Here is a 22,464-nt window from a genome sequence, read left to right as displayed (position 1 = left end):
CCCTGGTCCAGCTTCCCGATGTCTCGCTCAGCCGGAAGCCACTGGGAGCACGTTCTGCTTAAATTGCCCCAGATAGTTTCCCGGGGGGTTGTAGTTGCAGACAACGAAGTATGCGCTTCGGGAAGCCGCTTTGCTTATGGCGCATCCCACGTTTGTGGTGGATTTCCAGACGACCTGGGTGAAGTGTCCCGTTTTATACGAGAAGCCTGGATTGGCGTAGTCGTAGTCCTTGATCTCGTTGTACCAGAAATCAACGGGAGTTTGGGCTGCGCGAAAAAAAAAAAAGAAAAACGGAGAAGAAAATTGGCTGTCTGGCATTTTCAAAAGGCGTTCTACACGCCTAGCATCTCTAGGGCCTCCAATCGAATTCCTCTTTGTTATAGGTACAGTGAGGAGGCAAATCAGGGCCACGTTTGTAGGGTTCTGCGATTACAATAAGCCGTCACAGTGTAACCTAATACTGTGACGTCACGTGACGTCAAGGCGCCAGGTGACGTCAATGCATCACATGATGACATGTCATGTAACACTGCGACGACCCAAAATGCCCGAGGCTGACGATATAAATGCTACGTATTTAAAGGCAACAACAAACAAAAGAGTCGGAAGGAAGTTTCAACGGCCTTGAACGCGACAAACGCTGCGAGCTGTGGCCGCATCAGAGACGTCTTGCATTAAACGTGGCCTTAGAGTCGTCTTATCGCCCCTCGGCCAATCAGATACCGCATCGGCCGACAAAAAGGCCGAAAAACCGACCGCGATGCGAGAAGCGTGGACATGATGAGCCTTTGCTAGGTTGTTATTTCGAGTGTGCGAATACCGCTTCAAATCGAGTGGCACTGCGTCATTCTCAATTTTCGCAGTGGAAGGTAAATTGACGCTAGCCGGTTTGTTTAACGGTGTAAAAGCTAGGGATGACAGTGCGCTATACGATTTCAACCGGTATTCGCCCACATCTCTAGTTGTTACGCTGCCTATCAAGCCCGCGCACTCTAAAAAAAAGGGGGTGTAGGCGTTACACCCCTTGTCACATATACGACACCCCAAAACTTCAGTTGGACGTACAGCGCGCTGACGTCGAATAGACAGCCCCAACTTTTGCGGGAGGGTTGATGACGGTGCGATATAACATATTAAACAGCTAAAGTACGTATCAAAGTCTACAGGAAAAAAAACGCACAGGTTTTGCAGTTGAGCCTAAAAAACCACGATAACTTTTTTTGCAGTCCGTCACACTTGAATTAATTATTTTAATGACTTGTACAACTCGGCTATCAAGCCGCTTGTGAAATTTGGTAGCGTCGGTATTACTTCAGTGTGCTGTACATCCAACTGAAGTTTCGGGGTGTCGTATATGTGACAAGGGGCGTAACGTCTACACCCCACTTTTTTTAGAGTGGCGGGTGCAGGTGAATGACGGCAGAATGTCATGACGGTTACTTCAGGTTGCGACCACCCTTTAGTTCCTTGATACTTTTTTTTTACAGGTAACGACATCCAATGCAAATCACAAAGCACATTTTACAGGAACAACATCGCGAAACTCAGTCAAACCTCTGCTGTGTGCGCCGTCATTCGCTTCCTAAAACCTGAACCGTCATGCAGTCGGCACTTTAAAAAATGTCGCTACTGGTAGGAAGCTCTTATCTAGGCACTTTATGCTGGCCGAGTGTGTACTGTTAAGTTACGAACATAAAGACAGTCATGTGGACGACAACAAAAGCCATAACGTCTAATATTAAAATTAAGACTTTGTTTTACATTCATACTTGTTTTTTTTTTTTGTTTTCAACATATTGGAAAGCGCGAAATAGACCATAAGAATGAACAAGAAACATGTCTAGAACAAAATTTTTACGGTGCGGAACAACCGGTTGGGAAGCCTTTCAAAAAGACCTCTTCAAAAATCGCCTAGTGCGTGCAGCCATCTTTGTCGTGCTGGGCTGCGAAACGCGTTCTGAGCATGCACTGTAACTCTGTTGTGCGGTCTATCAAACGCTAAGCTAGCGTCCTCAGCTCAGCGACTCGACACTTTCCGCTCAGGAGTTACCTGACCGGTGGATGATCACTAAGTTCAACTGAGCTTGCCTACCTCAGTTATATTCTATTTCACCTTATGATGTACCGCAGGAAAGGCTACAAGCGCGAGCTCTTGGTCTGGGGAAGATCTTGGCGGCATAAGCTCTCATGCATTTAGCGCAGCTGCCAACGCTATCAGCTTGCGATTCTAGCCTTTACTGGCGTACAACCATAGACTCCTCTATACCCACAAAGCCTGGCAGATCGCAACAATAAGCGGCCACCGAAATTGAAACGGTAGAGCGGCTGAAAACGAATTAGAGGAGAGCCACGTGACGGGCGCCCCGCTGCGGCGAAACGCTGAAACACATTTCTCCCAAGCGATGGAATGTCCGCTCGTGCTCCTCGCATTCCTCGCGCTACCGCTTCATTTCTCGTCGGGTTTGACAACCATGTTTCGGGTCCTCGCCGCTGCAAAAGCTGTACGCTGAATACCAGGCTCCCCGAGAAATGTTCTCTGGTACTATAGATCCTCGCGCTCCCAATCTGCCAACGGGCATTCTATGGCTTCGTCGTCGAACTGCCAGGATTTGTGAGTATAGAGGAGGGTACAACTTAGGGTGAAACGGAGTATAACTGATGGGGGTTCGCCCCAATAGATCTAAAGATGGCGGCGTCTGCCACATCGCCGCCCATGGCCAGCACCGGCGAAGCACTTACTCTTGCGAATGATTGGGGGACGTATCTAGAAAGTATCGTGGTGGTAAATATTGTTGGAAGAGGTTTGACTCCAGGCCAGAGCTGCCACTAGAACGTTCATGGCACGTCGCGAAAGCCAAAGCTCAGTGAGGGTGGCCATTATGATGTTGTGGCGAATAAATATTTCGTTGTGTATGTTCTGCTTTAATTTGTGTAAAGCGTTCTGATAGTCGTTTCTTTACTCTGAAAATGAAAAAAAGAAGTTTCTTTTATGTTGTTTATAGCGTTTATAAAAAATTAAAAGTGTGCATATATTCATTTGCATTGATATCTTAAAAAAAAAAAGAAAGGTAATGTGAATGTGACATCAGTTTTAGTTTCGTTTCGGCTTTCAATTAAGTTCCGAGACGCGCATCACAACTGGGGTTGTTAGGCCTATGTACCGAGTAACACCAGACAACTTAGTTGAGCTCAATGACAGTTCTGACACATCAACGATCGTTGGCTTAGTAACAGGTAAGAACACTATAATATAATTGGGGTATTACAGCGCTCTGTGTTGATTAGTCTCTTTGTCCTCGTCTCAAGCGCCACCATGTGCACCCGGCGCCGCGCATGCGCAATGAGTGTGGGCAAGAGGATCGCCGTCGCCCATAAACAAACCATTGGAATGCGTGTTGTCGGCGGCGTGTGAGTCCCTGTGCTCTCTGTCACGTTGGAATTGGTGATCTTACGTCTCCCTGACAATGTCCGATTACATTAGCGGCCTCGGCGAAATTAGCGAGGCTCGTTTCACCGCAAAAGTGTGCGTGATTAGTGTGACATGCGACGATTCATTGCGCGTAAACGCCGCAGAATGAACGCTAAAACCTGATTCGCATGATAAGATTCTGCTCGATATTTTCAGTCATGACGTCGCTCGGGCTGCAAAAGCATGAATCGTAGCTGACATGGTGGACGTTGATACTGAAGATCGCAAGCAGAATCAAACTAAGCGGATCAAGCATCACAACTTGGTGATGACCACAAGTAACAATTATCAAAATTTCTTTGTGTGTACTGTTTACACTGAGCCTACTTCCCCCAACCAACCCTCAAACTTAAAAGTCCGTTGAGGCCTTCACTTGCTTCTTATCGTAATCACCTGGTCAACGTTTAGTCTACGGCCGCAGTCGTTTGAACTTTGAATGAGCAGACGACAACAAGCAGAAATGTTTGAAAGAGTCGACGACAGTTCGAACGTTCAGGCGGCCGTTTGAACCTGAAGACGCACTGAACGTAGTCGCAGGTGGTCGGAACAACTTGGCGGTTTTCCCGCGTTCATTTGGGAACAACAGAAAAAAATCTGACGACCACAACTATCGTGAATTTAACCCAAAGTGCATCCCGCACAAGCGATCGTTGTGCGACGACGACTGGTTTTCCTCCTTTACGGCCCCTATCCACGTTCCCGGACAAAGCGAGCAGACAGAAAACACGTGAAAACTGACCACCAAACGTTTCCCGACTCTTTTGATACAACCCCAATCGCGGCGTTCTGACGAGAAGGCAGGTTTTTGTCTGGTTCCTTCCAAAACAACACAAGAATGCACGTTCCACATGGTTACTTCGGCCCACAGCCCCGGACCGGATGTACGCCCGACGCGTCACCAACGCGCCGTGACGTACAGAGCTGAGTTCGTACATCGGCTTTTGAGCTGCAGCGGCTGTTGGAGTGCCCGAAGTGCCGCTGCCGCCATCTGTCGGTTGTGGCGCCAGTCAGAGTGTGCGCGGTGAGCAGACAGACGCCGGAGGCAGAGAAAACTAGGTAATGTTATTTTGCTTTTTTTTATACTCATGTATGCTCGTTCTTTAAAATTTTGACGCGATGCTTCCACCAGCTTCACACACCTATCTGGTGAATCGTAGCACGATATGTTACGAAGCCGATGTATGCAGTCACCTTGAAGGCTTCACCCGGATTCAGGGGCTAGTGGTATCAATAGGAATGCGCCAGCTAAAGCGACTATTTGAAACGTTAGGTGAGTAGTATGTTTTAGGGAATTGATTCGCTATACCTTTTCCCCCTCTGTCTGACATCTGGCGGAGTAGTCGTTATTCAGAAGGAATCAGTTCTGTATTTCTAGTGTCCCTTTTTTACTTATTTTCTTGGCGCTCTCGCGTCACCCCGCTGCGCTGACGCTGCTGTGAACATGGCGCTCGCGCCGTGCCGACACCTGGTGGGAGCAATATCTGACTTGTTTCTACACAAGGTGTTTGTCTACATACAAGGTGTTTTAAAGGTGATTTGTATTTAAAAATTGCCGCGGAGGCCACACTAACACGCTCTGTGCAAATGAGTTATGCGGTCAATGATACATAAACTAGAGGCCTAATCGTCAGGATAATTAGGTTAATTAACTAAACTTTATCAATTAACTTATTAAAAAATAAAGATGCGGTTGCAATCAGAAACTTGCTGAGCGTCGTCGACAACCTCTGATTAAGTGCATGTTTCAAGACTTGGGGCGTGTGGGAAGGGATTAAGTTACGATTCACGCAACGAGCGCAAGGCAGGTGGTGCAAACACGCGCCATGGCGGTTTGTTTGTCTCTCATCACTCGCGTTGTTGCAGCGCCAGCATTGGACCCGTTGCAGGATGTATGCCGTCACTTTAGCGCACCCACCATGCGCCCAACAAATTTATGGAATGTACTTATTTCGTGGCTTTCGATGACGCTCAACAAGTTTCTAATGTAAACCAAGTGGTTTCCATTGCATTAATTTAAGATATAATAAACAAGTTTAAGTTATTTTAAGGATCATGACGAGTAGCCCTTTATATTATGATCCCCTGGCCGTATAACGCACCTTCACAAATCGCATAAGTGTAGCCTTCCCAGTTTGTATTTTTAAACAAATCTGTCAAATCTGTAAAGCCTGGAAAAAACACACACACACACACCATGCATCTCTAAAAGCCCAACCCAAAGAGACATCCGTGTGCATACCATTGACCATGAAGCTGGGGCTGCTGGACGATGCAGTGTAGATGTTTTCGCCGTATTTGTTATCTGGACGGTGTTCAAGAGGTGATCCCTTTGGTTGTGCGGCGAGATGATCTGCCCAGTCTTGCGCCAAGAGGCGAAGCTGGATCGTTCGAGGAGAAACAAAACAGAAACCACTGATGGCAAAGATCAACACACCGAAACTGTAAAGGCAAGAAACACGCTTAGATTATATTCTAGTGCACTTTCAATATCTAAATTATCTGTTTATTAATGTTTAGTGTTTTCTTTTTTTTTTTAATTTCAACGGTGCAGTTTACGCGTCGAGCTTGCCTGGCAAGTAAGGCGCTTGCGCGTATTTTAAACCCCATGCACACAGCAGCATGAAGGCACCTTTAGCCCAGGTTCACGTACTACAGAAAGCTGGGCATTGTAATCACACGGCACATAAAAGTCCGTTTCACTGAGGGAGAGCCTATGTCAAAAGGAGCTAGTCAATCTCCTTTCGCAGCTACGCAACCCATAAAGCATGTGCTGCTTAATGCGTTACAAGAAATTAAATATTGCTAAGTAGCGAATTCTAAAATAATTCTGAACATGAACGTGATTTAATACGGTAACGCGAAAAGTGTACTCACGCCAACATGTAGCAGCGGCGACGCGGACACGAGAACAATGTCTGCTGCGAACGTGAGGAACACATGCAAGCTAATTCTCTAGATAGTGGACGATTCGACCGGCTCTCCTGCCAAATACATTTTCGCGACTATAGGAAGCATTCACAAACGTTATTAGATTAGCTCAGTTACGGAACTGCTCATAGACGCCGCATGCACGAACAGTACCCCCCCTCACTCACCACGACTCGCCAAGCGTCGCTCGACGCGCCGCCAGACGGTTGCTTTGGTAACTGAATCAGGAGACGTACGTTTCAACGTTACTGGAAACGTAAAAACCAACGAAAAAAAAAACTCTTTTTGTAGTAATTTTTTTGGAGTTTATACGAAATGGGGGGCGCGTGATGTTTTCTAAAATCTTTAGTTTGCTAGGTTTTGCGACACAATAATATATTCTTCATACAACCATGCCTCAGCAATAATTTAAGGTAGCGCGTCCCGACCTAGGCTCATTTTAACTTCGGAGTGAATGCGCGGCGCGTCCGCTGGGGAGACGGGGGTGGCATCCCTGTAACCCTTTCCACTGTATCTGTTTCGGCTCCGAAATTGCCGATTGAAGCCAAAATAGATGTTAGGTGCGGTTCCTCGAGTGACTGCTGCAGGGTAAATGGCGGCGCATGTGATCGCCATTTGGCGCTTCAACTGGGCTCTTCGGAACGCATAGTTATGAAACGAAGATAAAGATAGCGCTTCGAACGACGCTTGGCGGATTTAAGTGAGTGAGGGGGGGTACCCCCTCCGCGGTAGTTTCATAACTGAGGTAATCTAATAACGTTGGTATTCACTGGACGCCATATTTGTGGGTGCTGTTTAGAGCGCATGCTCAGAAAGAGCTCACATCAATAGGCTGCTATGACCGCCACTCTCGTTGGTGCGCAATGCACGTTGCCAAAGAACTGCGGAAGCTCGCCATCAGCAAGCGCTCAGAATTCGCGCACACAGATATGGCCGCCAGTGAATACTCCCTATTAGCCTCGTGCGAGACCGAAAGCGTCGCTGTGGTCGGCCTTCCACGATTGGCCGAACGCTGACTATGACGTCGGAAAGGGGATTTATCATCGACAGAAATAAGAGGAATGAAAGAACTTTAATTTTGACGGAGTTGACAGTGTTGGTTTAAGAACTCTATGATTTAAAGCTTCCTCCATGCTAATAACAAACACCATCGAACTTGTTGTTTGCAAGTTAATGACGTCACAAGGGGGAACCATAGGAGGGCGCCACCAAAACATCTCGCCGCTAATATGGTGCCGTCCGCCGGGTCTCGCGGTTTAGCAGAGATGCAATTAACATCACCTCTGAGAGAAGTGTAAATGTTTCGAGGCAAAGGCGCAAGCTACCGCCCGACAAAAATGGTACCGTTCCACCCATCTATACATCTATCCTTCATTTGTTCACAGTATGACACCGAACGCCATTCTTATGTGTATATTTAGCTATGGTACCTTTACGCTGCCGTCTCAATGGGATGTAAAATTGAGAGGGAAAACACTTTTAATTAACCGAAAATATACATTTTAGTGCTATCCTTTGAGAGGTACTTCGTAAGACTACACGATTTGTATACGTTCAGTGCCTTACTTTTTACCAAGGGAAACGCAACGTGCAAAATAAATTATATCAAATGCATGTTATCATTAACTTTACCATAATCATCACCATCATGTTTCTACTTTTTTGCTTATAAACAAGCATACTTACCAAAAATACCTAAGTTTTGTATGCCTCACGTCATTTATACACTCTAAAAAAAAGGGTAGTCATTTGTGACTACCTTTGGGGTGGTAAAACGTTGTCCCAAATATAACGACCCCTAGGGTAAAAATGACGACTTCCCACGTAGTCAAAAAGCAAGTAGTCAAATTTGACTACCTCCAAAAGCAACATGGCGGACGGTTAGCGAGGTTCGGATTCCCCGGTAAGGCCTAGCGAACAGCACGGCTTTTCGGTTGAGTTAGAGAATAGGGCGCATACGCCTATTCGACGTCTTCCAAGCGCCATCAGACACTCTAAACATCCGTCCTTAGACACCGGTACCCTACCAATTAGCGGGGAGGACGGCAGCGTGTTTGCCGGAATCGCCGCGATTGCACCCGAGGGCATCTCGCTAGATTGATTGTATTTTTTTTGCAGGGCGGAAAACGCTCAAAAAAGAAATCGTAACGCGAGTAATGGGCACGCTGACTTTATTGAAGACAACGTATGCTTGTCGTTTGCGGCGATGAATCGCTGGGGACCTTCGTCGACAACGACGGGAGGCGTTTAGCTCGCACCAACGCCCCGCTATCTTTCTTTCTCTCTTTTTTTTTTTTTCCTATCTCTTGTTTGTGCCTACCTCAACTGACGTGGTTATCCATTGCTGCCTGCACTTCGCAGCTCTTCGACACAGAACAATAATTTAGGTGGCCGAGTGACACAATTATTACGATTGTTTTCAATCTGAGAGGCACGTATGGAGCCCAGTGAACCGCAGAGCCTGGACGGCTGGACCGTATGCCAGCTGTTTGCAATCAATAGCTACAGGACTGCACAATACTTCGCTTGTTGAATCAGGCAGCAGCTTGCGCCACCTAGGAGGTGTAGTAGTAACTGCTAAATGCACTAAAAAAAAAGTTCATTCACTAACTCTCCTGAAGCTCCTGAGCTACGTACTTACTGCACCTATGACAACCCATGCGCCAACACACACCAACCACGATACCGAACACTGTTACGGGCACATACATATCAACAGTACAACAAGGCACAAGCAACTGCAACACAACACCTCCGCGACTCTCTACTCTGACTACACTACCGACCCGATTTGTATACATGCCCTACCCGGTTCTCACAAGGATTAGGCAAGTGACTGCCGCTGTTTAGTTGATGAATACAAAGAGTATCTGTAAGTATTATTAGTATGCAGTTATTCTGAGTATTTAGATTGGCCGGCTAGACACCTCTCTTAATCTAACGCTTTGAAAGGCAACATGATATTAAAGTAATGAGCTAAAGTAACACCACATGGCATGCTTCCGATCAGTTTCGGTTTCAGATTCACGCAGTGATAAGCTTACTACTGCCATGTTGCCCCATGCTCATTGCGCGCGTGTAATAGCAGCAAATGTTGCAATAATATCTGCATTCCTAGTCAGTAATCGGCTAAAGGTAACATAATTCTTAGTCTTGTAATGTTAAATACCCCACAAAGCCCAGCGTATCATATTTGCTACGTGGAGTTTGATAACTCAAAAAGTGACAATAAATTGCGTGAAGCTGAGAGCATAGGGTTATTATTGTAATAACTCTATGGCTAAGACCAAAGCCCGCAGTATCGGTTTTGATACGCTGACAGAGTTTTCCGATTTGGGTAGTTCAGCAAGGCCCCGCCAAGCTGTCGCTGGCAGCTAGAGCAAGATGGCCGCATGCAGCAGCTCGCTCGAAGGCATACCGTCGGCTTCATTTTACTCGAAAAACAGTAAGCCGTCCTATATTCGGCACTTTTTTTTTTTTTTTTGCTCAGAGAGTGTTGCGCAACCACATTATTCCGTTCGCTGTTGTTTTTGAGTCCCGTCCGCTTAGTAACATTGCTTCAAATTTCTGCGTATCATTTTCGATACAGTTTGTTGTAATTGATGGCACAATTTCTGTGCCAATTCTGATACGTTTTCTTGGTAAAGCTTTGAGTGGTACACGTTTTAACCGTTTTTTTTATTGATTTTTTCTCCTAAGTTAGGAACATATTGAACATCGTCGCCGTCGAAGATGTCAGCGATTTTCCTCACCTCAATTCGGCAAACACCCACGCCGTTTGTTGTTGTTTTGTTGAAAGAGCTACACCCCACCACGGTCCACGGCTGTCGAGACCAGTGTTGCTGCTCGCGCTAACAAAATGTTTATTCCACCAATTTACGCGAATTGCACAACATATGTGATCTTGGCGTATCTTAAAAGATCACGAAAGCTAAGGAAGCATATCATTTATAGTCTTCCAGTAGTTATCCAAGTTACTAATATCATTTACGACTGCCTGCACGTGAATATCAGATTCGAAAGTGACCACACTCCGTCGTCACCTGCAGAAAGGCGGTCATTCCACAGCGGTTTGGGCTCGTCACTTTGCCCAAAGGCTAGTAACTCGCCTTTTGGGGTAGTCAAAGCCTCCAAAGCGCCATTTGATTACCCAGGGTAGTCATTTTTTCTTAGAGTGTACAAGTGACTGCATCCTTTTTATCTGTGATTACATATCTTGATTATTATGTAAAAATTAGGAGAGTTCAGCTGAAAAAAGCAGGGGCATTAACACTCATCGTGCACACTACCTCGGGGTCTTTACCACCGTGAAGTATTCATAATATAAATGTAGTTGGCGATAAAAGACATTTCACCCTTGATAAATTGCTGGGACCATATGCCCCAAGGAAACTGTGTGCACAGAAACGGGCTCTGAAGGTAATAAAGTAATTCACGAATTAAATATTTTAGATACAGCTTTTGAGCATAGTTTGATGTATCTTTGACTTAGCTCTCAAACCTGGCTGTGACATTGTGCATGTATAAAAATACAAAAAAATCACGTTTTACCGCGGAGGCATTCGCCGTTGCGTTTTAACTTTTTCCTTGTATATCTGTGCCCAAGTGTGTACGCGCAGTGGAGTGGAGTGTATACCGGCTGTGTCGAATAGTACGACACCTACTATCATTGTATTTTAACGCAGAATACGATTGATAGGCCTATTTTCATGGAGCTGCCCAAGGTTTGGGTGTAACAAAAAGCCGACACCGAAAAGCAGTACGTTTACTGGGAACCAAATAAAAAGACCAGTCTCCCGGCTTGAATTTGAGCCCACCACCATAAGATTCTGAGCCAGGTGAGTTAAGTATATAGAAATCATGCTTAATTATTAAGCTGTTTTCTTTTGTTAGACAAGTTTACCTTTCCAGGGTTGTGTGGGCATTGTTTTTTATTTTATCTTTCGATTTTGGTGTCGGCGTCTTGGAGGGAGAATTAGCGGAGTGGAGAGCGGCCACAATGCGGGAGTGGTTCCCCCGCGGCAGTTAAGAAACGATTCGGGGTTCGGAAGTCCGCTCGGACAGATCCCTGGGACAGCCCGTTCTTGCAGCTGCTTGTGGCTGTTTACCCAGTATGCCTGTATATAGAGGGTTTCGTTGCTTAGGGTCAAATTCTCGCTTTTTGTCCGGTGTAATAATTTAGCAGTTGGTGCCAGCCAGACTGCGAAAAATGCAGAGAACGGCTCTACAAAGAATTTGGTTTTGGCGGTTGGAGCGCCAAACTGACAGCTCGCCGACCACTGGGCAACAGTGTATCACGTGGGTGTGATAAAATTTGAAGAGATTGGTCGGTCCCTGAGGGGAAAGGAGGCCCCTACGGGCCTAGAAAAGGAGTGCCGGAGTATCTTTGGAGTGGATTCGATTGAGGAAGATTGAGGACGGGGGTCAAGCCTCTAGACGAGGCGGGATGGTCTCCCAAGTTGGGACTCGTAACTAGCGTAAATAAATGCAAATAGCTCTCTACAAGCGGTGCGTCGACGCGTTACTCAGGGACGTTCGTGCCACGTCGCTCCAGAACATCGGAGCGGAACCTGCCTCCCACACCACCGGGAGGACGAACAACGTAACTAGGTGCTTTGCCGACTATGTTATATAACTAAACGTTTCTTTTGTTTGTTCTGAAAACTGGGTTATTTGGGGTTGTTAATCGATCGGAGCAGGCAAAAACGAACTCAGTCGCGCAGCGCGTGAAGCTGCGGTAGCGTGCTTCGCGGCCTTTCCCGTCAGGTTGCACAATCTCATGACGTGTTTCAGAAATTACAGCGAATCTTCGGTTGGCGGTGCCATTCAGACGCCCTTCTGTTCTTCCCTGGTTCAGTTGAGTTGAGTTGAGTTTTCCAGTTGTCTGCTAACCGCCGTCGCTCATAGATCGCGGCAACCCTTCAGCCTCGGCAAGCAGACAACTGGTTGCTGCCGTCGCTCATAGGTGGCGGCAACCTTTCTGTGGAGGAAGAAGAGCGGGAACGGAACGAGCGGCGATGTGCGCAGCAGCGCGAATGGTTCCGCAACCGCCGCAACGCCGCTATCGCCTAAAGTTCCACTGCGTCGAACGCTTCAGATTCTCTTGCGAAAGAAGAGCAGATCGCTCGCCTAAAAAGCCACCGTCGAGAACAGAAGCTAGCTCCGCTGCTATTCCTTCTTCACACAAGTGGAAAGGATAAAAAACTTCTTTATCGTTTTCTTCTAGAAAGCGTTAAAGTATTTTTGCGCATTTTTATGATTAGTAGCAGGAATACCTTCTTATTATAACGGCAGAGCCGCCTACATTCATCCACGTTTAGTTTATTTATCATGCAACTTGTTTATCTCATCCTACACCGTATTTTAGGGTCAATCCTGCACTTGGTTTTGAAACGCTGAATCAGCGACGACTTAAATCATTCATTTATCATCAAGCACTGTAAAATTTATGTATAAAAAATATTGTACAAGTGAAAACCTATTTTTATTTTGTAAGCACGCGTAAGCGTGGCTTCGGTAAGCCTCACCATATTCCACTGTATTGCTTTAAAAATTTCGAGTTACCAGCGGGATGAGAATCACTCGGGGCGTCTTTTTCAGATACACATGCTTGCAGCACAGGCTTGTCGCCTTCCGTCGTGCTTCGACTGCTTGTGCACGCTCGAGGCCCACGTGACGCCGAGCATTATGGAAAGTAGGAAGCTCGCTACTGGGCCACGACAACTAAACAACTTCCCTGACGTTCCGATTTTGCCAATGGTCATAGTTGGTGTACGACATGAAGACTTCCTAAATAAAAGACAAAACAATAAAATACCGTTTCATTGTTCTTCAGTCCAGGCACTCCGTGCTTCTTCCTGTAGTAATCATGGCGCTGGCGGCACTCGTCGCTGTAGACCGAGGGGTCCTGGGAGGCCTGCGGGGTTTTGAGTTGCGGAGAGTAGCCCGAAAAACATAATGTTAGCTCAATCGAACCTTGCAATTTTCAATTTGATAGCATAGTGCAATCCACTTACAACAATAACGAGAAAACCCGAAATATCAATCGTTATAACCGATTATCCTTCAATCGGGACTAGAAGCTAATCATTTCCAGTCTACAAACTCTGCAAACTAATGGTGATAAGCGGTACATCGCAATATGGGTATCGTTATAAGTGGATTGCGCTGTATATAGCGCTAGCCTCGGGAATTTTCGTGAGCGTGGCGTGTCGACGCTACGATGTCAAAGTGTCACGTGACATCATTACTTCACGTGGCATCATTTCTTCACGTTAAACTATGACGTGAAGTAATGATGAGTTTGTGGGTCCGAGTAGCCTCGGACCCACAAACTCAAAATAAAAGCATAGATATATAAATATGTCTTGTTTAATGCCTTATAACACATTGAACGTATAAGAAGCAAATTATGAAATGATTCTCAACACAAATGTGATGGAATAATACATTAACGAGGAACGCATACCCCAGCTAGCAGGTAGCAGTGGCGGCACGTGGAAAACAATGTCTGCTACGAGCCCGAACGCGATGGACCACCGCGAGCTCTTTTTCGAGGTTGTAGACGATAGTAGACGAGCCGTCCTACTCTCGCACCCAGGACCTTTTATCCACGTCGTTGTCCATCCCTTTCGATGGTGTGACTGGGGTAACCGTGAAGGCCGGTTCAGACACTTGCGTTTGAGTGCATTTGACTGCGTTGCGTCGAGTACCGAAAGCGAGTCACCGGCACATCTGTGCTTCGTATGAAGCGTGGATTCCAATTCAAAGAGTCATCTTGGCACGCGATATAAGCAGCAGGGATGTCCTGGTTTCTCGGTGCCTCAACGCAGTCAAACGCAGTCAAACGCAACTGTCTGAACCGGGCTTTAGACTCCGACGGGGCTCGTTTCCGCCGGGAATATTTAGCTACATGAGCGAGAACTTTGCGGAAAAATGGAGCTGCTAAAAAAAAGGTCGCCCATCTCGCAATGGAAACTCGTAAACGCAGATTATTTAGAACCAATGTGGCCAGACGGGTCAGACTTTTTCAAGAAAGGCTCATTTAGCTTAGACTTAGAGAAAAAAAAATAAAGTGCCGCAAAAGCAAACACAAATAACATTTAGGATTTAAATGTGATATTTCGCGCGCAATAATCAAAAACTGCGCGTCAAACCGATTTCGAAGATTAATTGTTTATCACGAGCTCCTCTCGCGCTTAAGCAGGAATGCAATGGACATCAACTTAAAGTGCTTCAATTATTTATTGTGTCATCAAGAACGCCGCTTACTACAGGTACCTTCAGCTAATGGACCTAAGCTAAAAGTGCCTTTACGCTGCCGTGTGAATTGGGTATTACACCAACATGGGTGAAGCTTGCAATTTAAGGTTATGATTATAATGCAGTTAAATACAAAGATGCAAGCGAGCTGGACAAGAATGACGAAAATAATTCCTGGAGAAGGGGAACAAGAGAGACAAAGGACAAACAGAAATCTCCCAACACAGATAGGTGACTGGTGCGCGACCAATTTGTGTTTGTCCTTTGTCATAAATAGGCATCTAAATACAAATGTAAAAGCTTGTGTAACAATTTAAAAAAAACTAACATACAATTTATTTTGAAATTCAGAATTAAGCTAATTATTATATTCCACAATAATTGGAGCCCATGAAACTCACCAAACATAAAACAAATCCCAATAAACTTTGCCATACTCACGCAAGGCAGAAGATCTAATGGTAGAACTGACGCTAACTATTAAATAAATTAGAGTAAAGACGCAGGCGAGCTGGTGACAAATTATAGTAGAAAAACCCAGAGACAAGGAGCTAAAAGGACAGAACAGCACCGTCTCAAAACCAGCGGAACAAGGATTTAATTAGACAGAGTCTTCCTTTAACTCTTCACATCCCCTTTCCATCAGCAGGCGCCACATTTGAAGGTATCAAGCAAAAAAACACCTGCTGCAGTCTTAAGCGTCCGGTGAATACATAACCACTAGACCAACAAAAACGGTGGCAACTCATCGTCCAAGACAAACCATTAGCATTCAAACAACGGTTTGGTAAAATCTCGTTATACACAAAATAAAGAAAGAACAGAAAGAAGAAAATTAGAAGAAATCCACACACTGGGACAAAAACGCGTGCACGACTGCAGCCTTGAACGATCAGTGAATGCATCAACACTAGACCCACAAGAACGGCGGTGTCTCATTGTTCTAAACTAATCATTAGCTCCCGAACAACTGATTGGTACAATTTAGTGATAAACAAAATTAAAAATAATTATTAGAAATCATCCCACTAGCTAGACAAAAAAAAATAGACCAGAAAGACAAGAACTTCTGTGTCTCCTCATCCAAAGTCAAAGAGGGCCTACTAATACAATTTCCGGCGCTGGTAATCCTTAGTCTCTCCTTAATAACCCTCTTAAATGGATCTTTTTCTTTGCTAACAGTCGTCTCAGGCCATTCAGAGTAACAATTATTGCACTTGCTAAGATGTTTTACAATTTCAGAGCTTACCGAAGAGGAGTTAACCGCTCTTTTGTGTTCTAAAAGCCGGTCGTTAAGGTAACGGCCAGTTTGACCTACATATGAGAACCCACATGCCAAAGGAATTTCATACACTACTGCCATCTCACAATTAATTACCGGATCTCTACGATTTGTTTGGAAACCATGCTTGTCACCCGAAAAAGCAGTGAGCTTACTTAACTTAAAATCATCTTTCAAAATAACGTGTACACCCTGGCTTTCTGCCAAAGCCTTGAGGTTGTGAAGAAAGAGGTGGAAAAAAGGCAAGCACACCCACTTCTCAGGTTTCTTGCGGGGAACCGTAACGGAACCGAAATTAAACAGAACATTCCTCAACACACTCACCAGGAGAAAAGAGCTATAACCTGAAGCAACTAGTCGTGACATTTGAAAAAGTAACACTTTCATGAACATAGTGAAAACAAGACTTGCCCCAAAAATGTTTGATGAGAGAGGATACTACTGCTCTTTTCGCTGCTTTCGAGTGGCAACTTCGAAATGGCAGCACCGGTTTCGATGCATCTTTGCTATAGCTCCAGCAGAATCCTTAGAATTGGAAAAAGTTTAACGTTTAAAACTGAATATCACCAGAAATGAAAATTTCACTGGTAAAGATGAGTTCCGGAGCTTGATCCTTTACAAAGGAAATCGAACTGAACCCGATAGTTGCGACATAGGACACCGAGCTCCGTATATATATACTAAGACCGCAAAGAATTTTCACATACCTGGTCTGATATAAGACGGGACTAAGGATGGTGACGATGAAAATATCAAACTATTAATGTGGCGAGAGCACCCGCGTTACGATGGGCACTTTTCTCTCCTTCTTTCTGGTGTCTCGGTTTGCGTTGTTGGTGGGCGTTGCTGCACTGTCTCCTTACGCGCGCTTATTTTAGCCCCGGTAGCAGCGGGCCTGAACCCTAGAAACAGGCGGCTTGGCTGGGTTTTGTTGAAAAAACCACGGCAATCGACGGGCCAGTCCATAGCCTCCTATATCTTGAGAAAGCTTGGCAGATCACCACGAGAAGCGGCCGTCGAAACGGAAAAGGTGGATTGGCAGACAACGGATGAGAGGAGAACCACGTGGCTGGCTCCCCTCTGAGGTGAGACGCCGAAACACGCCTCTCTCGAGCGAACAAGTGTGTGTCGGGTCCTCCCCGCTGCCAACTCTGTGCACAGACGTCCAGGTTCCCCGAGAAATGGCTCTTGGATGCTCTCTGCTGCCAAATCCTCGCGCTCCAATTCTGCGACCGGGCACTCTACGGCTCCGTCGTCGAGCTGCAAGGTTTTGTGAGTATATAGACGAGGCTATGGCCAGTCAGAAGACATCAGCGGGCCGGATTTGGCCATTGGACCGGTGTTTGGAGACCTCTGGACTAAATGAATCAAACATGCGGTTAATTCGCTGCGAACCTGGGAATTGTTTTTCTTCCCACGCGTGATTGGTTGAGCCGCGGGGATGGTAAACGCTCAAAGACCACGAGGACCATGACGGGACACTTTTCGCGTTGTTCGATTGTCTGCATCCGATCGCAGTGAGGTTTGTAGTCGGACATTGAGTGAAAAGGAGTATTACAGGCAATGTTTCTACCTTCCACGGATGACCGTAAAAAAATATGCCTCCCCCGTGGCCGCCGATACAGCTATCGCAGATAATGTGACATTTGAAATGCTTGAAATGAGGAAATCTTACCCCGACCTTAGGTTCCTCGCGACTTTGGTATAGCTCTGCGATCTGGGCTGCAAAGCAAAAATGAGAAGGTTATTAAAGCACTTATTCACCCGATACGTACGAGACCTATTATCTTTCAGCTGATCAAATAGTCCGAACAATAGAACATGAAATTCGCAACCCATTTTTTTCTTCGGATCCAGTGCTGTGCGCGAAACGCCGTTCCAAGGAACGACGTTTCTGCAACGCGTTCTTTTTCAGCTGTAACGGAGGGGCGCCTCCGTTCCCTTTTGCATCGCTGGAACGGTAACTTTTTACGTTATCGAATAAATGGCAGGAGAAACGGCGTTTTTTTTTTGTCTATATATCCGCAGGTTTACAGAAATTTAGCTGACATTTACGCACTTCTTATTATTGCCTATTTCAACTTACGACTTCAGGAGATGGAGAAGTGAGCGAGAGATTTTAAGAAAACAAAGGACCGTAATATAATCGTGGGGGAACTAAACGTAAAGTTCGATGTGGATATTTTCGCTCGCTCACCTTATTTTACTTGATAATGATCCGGCGCAATATTCAGTTAAAATAAGCGAACGTAATGTTAACGGAACGACACGTTTTTATTAAAAAAAAAAAAAGAAAATGAAACCGACACGCGTTCCTTTTGAACGACTGGGACTTGTAACGGAAACTCGTTCTAAGATGGAGGAGGAACGAGCATTTGTTCTGGTTTTGGGGGAACGTGTATACAACACTGCTTGCACTACACTTCTCCCAAAAACTGCACGTACGGAAAAAAAAAAAAAAGAAAAGCATGAAGGATTGTTTAAGATTATATATTGTCCACGATAATATACATTGATTGGATGGCACTGTATGCTAGAGCGCATCACAATAGGGTTCCGTGTTTTCGGTATCTATTTTTCGTCAAATGGGGGCGGGGGGATTATCAATGGGTGTTTATTTTTTTTTTATTTGAATCGGTATTTCACGATGTCTAATTTCAATGCCAGAGAGAAGTCGGCATTTATCGAGCTTGTGTCGTAAAGCGACTATATATTTACTGGAGAAAATATTATAATTTATGAGTTATAAATTGTAATATTTTCTCTAGTAAAGCTGCTAAAGATAAGAGAAGGGAACAGGGCAAGGAATGTAGTTTCGACAAAGATAAACAACTACAAGGACAGGTCAGTGCAGGTGTGTTCCGGTGAAAGGAAAAAACAAAATAGGGTAAACAAATACTTCCCGTAAAGCTGGCGTTTTTTTTTTTTCTCCTTATATGACAGTTGAAATTTAGGCTTTTTGGTTTTCACCGATTAAGAAAACAAAGTCCTTGTGGGTTAATGTTCGATGTATATCGGTATATACCGAACACACGGAAGCCTAAAGGCTAAACCCAATATCACGGTTGCGAAAAACGTGCTCGCGTATAAGGTTTAATGCAGCGTTATAGAATGGAGGGGGGGGGGGGGGGGGGGGGGGCGGAGGGCAACAACACTTGGGTTCCCGGGAGCAGCCTGGGGGTGTCAGATTGCGCATGCGGTCAAGTTCTGCACATGCTACGTGTGAAATGGTATAGAAGAGCGAGGAAATGAATCAAACATTTGGTTTCTAGGCTAGATGGCGCAAGCTACCGCCCCTTATAAAGAATACAGCCATCAACATCCATCCGCCCGCCCACCTAAAACTCTCTAATAACTGTTACATTCGGCTTAGCGTACTTTTACTTTAAGCTATATATATATATATATATATATATATATATTCTTTTCGTTCGAGTTTTCCTCGTAAGTTGTAACAATAGTTTTTAAAGGAACGCTGAACCAAACATTTCACTGTCCATAATAAGGGGCGCGCTCTCTTTCCATTAGCCAGCGGCCGCCAGTATGCGCGAGCACACCCACCGAATTTGACGTCAACATATCCCCCATTCAAGCTTAATAAGCTTGAATGGGGGATACGATGACGTCAATTTCGTTGCCTGTGCTCGCGCACACCGGCGACTGCTGGCTCATGGAAACAGATTGCGCCACTTATTATATAGAGTGAAAAATTTGGTTCAGCATCCCTTTAAGCGCTACCGGACACACCTTAGTTTATTCAACAGTTAGAAAGAAAAATAAAAGACGCAACCGATCATTAGCTTAAACCCTCCACTGCTACCTTGGGTAAATTATAAAAGAAAAGGCTAAAAGCACCTTTACGGCTGTGTATACTCTCTTCCACTTTCAGTCCGACCAAGCAGACGTCGCCTTGATCCGATGGAGGCAATCAAGGAGCCCCAAGAGTGCAACGGCATGGCGCTCATTGAAGAGTTTTAGTAGATCGTGTTTTCGGGCCACGCTGTTCGTAGCGGGAGCTCGCGCTGCCACTTCGATGCTTGCTCCGAAGCGCGCGCCCGTAGCGGTAGCGGGCCTTTGAAAACGATCTGCTAAAACTCCCTATTATCTCTTGAGCGTTTCGTATCGCGAACTAAACCGATCAAGCGCAGAAAAAAAAAAGCTGGATTGCGCTGCATTTCTTGTGCGTGATTGTTTTAGGCCATGGTGGCAAACGCACAAAAGCGACGGGCGCCGTGACGGTGTACTTTCAGCGCCGCTTAATTGATCATTTCGGTTCGTATAGCGCCAGCTGCGTGGTCGGACTAGATAGAGAGTTTTAGCAGATCGTTACGGTATACCTCCCTCTGATAATGATACTCGATAACGAAAAACGTCAACGCGTTTGCAAAAGGCGTCGCCGCCGGGGTATGCAGGGTGACGTTATCGCAACGCTCTACTAAATCTCCCTAACGTAAAACGGACCAAGGTAGGCTATATTTTTATCTTCAATTTTTCGGATTCGAACGTTTGAGCAGCACGTACGGGGTCTCATAACAGCAGCCGCAAGGTAGAGCGTCGAAAGAGCAGCATTCAGCAGGAACCTGTTCATGGTGATGGTTCTTCGGAGCAGGCCGTTGCAGTACATCACGGCTCAAAAACAGGTGAGCTATTTATACCCTTACCGTGGCTTCCCGGAATGGAAGTCGACACCGGGGAGCAATCAGAAGGTTCCGTGTCAGTTGAAAAAAGTTTGCATCACGTGTAGCAGTGGCATCGCAGCGTGTGCACGACTCATCGCCAGAGCGTAGGTAGATATCAAATGTGGAACTAGGACGCCTCTTGCCGTAACTTGGCACACGGCCAAGGCTGCGGTCCAGGTGAGCCAATGAGAGCATAGTAGGCAAACACGTGGCTTAGTCCATCTCGCAATTGTGGATGACAGAGAGGCTGGGACAAGCCCCTCCCGCGAAGCCCTCCCCCCCTCTCCACCTTAGCAGGGTGAACGCTATAGAGGAGGCGAGATCCTTCTTGCCTTCTCTCCAGCGTTCTCTCTGCGAAGTGCAAAGAGTGGGCGGCTTCGCAGGAGTTGCTTGTCCCGCATAGTTGCGCGAAGTACTGTTTAAGCCACGGGCGGGACTAAGAGGAAAGCCGCTTTCTTGAGTGCTGTTAGTGAGAGGCTAATCTCCGAAGGGGGAAAAAACGAAGTCTGGGACACGCAAAAGTTGGCCCGGGTAAGAGGAGACTTTCGCCTTCAATCTTCTCGAAGCGCTTAGGTGACGCTGTCGCCCGTGTACCTTTGATAAGGCCTGTCACGTGATTTGCATCCGTCGCTCTGATTGGTTCGAGGTGGTCGAAACGTTTACTTTTTGCCAAGCTTTGGTGAAACGAGTGCTGTTGTTAGCTTACGTGATAAAAAAAAAAAGAAACGCGCAAACCAATGTGTTTGCGTTAGTTTTGGAAGCTGAAGGACATGTACGCCTCCTTTTTCTAACGAACAACAAGGTTTAATATCGCGCGCACGTGTGGAAAGATAACCTAAATAAGCGAAAGTTCCGAATGGAGCACAACACAATGAATGCAAAATTAGAAAGAAAGTAAGCAGAACAGGTGCACTATTATTTATTTATTTTAATTACCATACCACAGCCACGAGGAAAATACAGAGGGAAGTTACAAGTGCAAGGACTGTCTTTTTTTTTTATTTCTGATAAAACAAATTTTGGGTAAAAAAACAACACGATCGTCAGTCGCCACATAGTTCTTCCCTGAGCCCTCATCAAGAACGTCTGTTCGTCTTTTCCAAAACTTTATGCAGTTTCCTCCATACATATGACGTCAGTGGCGAGTGATGTGATGGCCTTGTCGCCGGATGTCATGACTGAGAGCGCGGGCGGCCATCTACATTTGTGGAGAGCATCCAAAAGCTTGTCCTACGTCATAACTGCCTGAAAGTGTACATTTGTACATTGAATATGTGGAGAAGTAGGAGCACCTAATTGAAGTACATTCCGCGCTTATTAAAAGCCTTTTCATCAATCTCACCTTATGTTTTCCTCAGTTTATCGGGAGTTAAAGCAAAAAAAGAAAAAAAAAGCGCTCGTAACACACAACTCGTACTAGAATGTCAGATATGGCCCTGATATATTTTATATACGGCCATATATGATAATATAAGCAGTCATATAGGCCATATGCCGTCATATATGGGAGCAAATACGACCATATTTTGCCATATAAGTTGGCAAATACTGCCAGATATGGTCATATAAGTGCGTAAATATGGCCATATATCGCCATATACGCGGGCAAATATAGCCCCTGATAATCATATATGGGCTCGTTTCGGTCGAGCAAGCAATAAGTCATATGCTAAGACACTAGTTGATTGATCTATATTGCGTGAGACTCATGCAATTGGTTAACTATTGTTAACATTCTTAAAGTGAAGTTATTCCAGGTATTTGGACCAATTAATCAATTGCGTATTTTGAAGATTGAAAGAAAAATAAAATTTGGTTGTATGTTTGACGTGTGGCAATATGAC

The 22,464-nt window shown here is 45.4% G+C and overlaps 1 protein-coding gene across 1 annotated transcript; it reads right to left on the bottom strand.

Moving 5' to 3' along the window:
* Positions 1-27: 27 nt before the first annotated feature.
* Positions 28-20,529, bottom strand: LOC121838544 (Golgi-associated plant pathogenesis-related protein 1-like). Its single transcript, XM_042294859.1, has 5 exons — positions 20,463-20,529; positions 17,617-17,663; positions 13,215-13,313; positions 5,709-5,847; positions 28-266 (listed from the first exon to the last, which is right to left on the bottom strand). Exons 1-5 carry the CDS (start codon positions 20,527-20,529, stop codon positions 28-30), a joined length of 591 nt encoding a protein of 196 aa, XP_042150793.1.
* Between the last annotated feature and the right edge of the window lie 1,935 nt (positions 20,530-22,464).

The sequence above is a fragment of the Ixodes scapularis genome, unplaced genomic scaffold (genome assembly GCF_016920785.2).
Source record: "Ixodes scapularis isolate PalLabHiFi unplaced genomic scaffold, ASM1692078v2 PGA_scaffold6__148_contigs__length_123643588, whole genome shotgun sequence".
In the NCBI taxonomy this organism is placed as follows: Eukaryota; Metazoa; Arthropoda; class Arachnida; order Ixodida; family Ixodidae; genus Ixodes; species Ixodes scapularis.
Note: the sequence above shows the minus strand (reverse complement) of the source record. Positions and strands in the feature narration are given on the sequence as shown.

Bases quoted from the DNA above. Each gene is read 5' to 3' on its own strand.
- LOC121838544 (XM_042294859.1), bottom strand. From the start codon at position 20,529: ATGAACAGGTTCCTGCTGAATGCTGCTCTTTCGACGCTCTACCTTGCG. The intron at 5,848-13,214 runs GTATTTTATTGT...CGAACGATCCAG, and splicing joins GACTGAAGAACAATGAAACG to CTTCGCCTCTTGGCGCAAGA. The intron at 267-5,708 runs GTATGCACACGG...TTTTTCGCGCAG, and splicing joins CCCCAGCTTCATGGTCAATG to CCCAAACTCCCGTTGATTTC.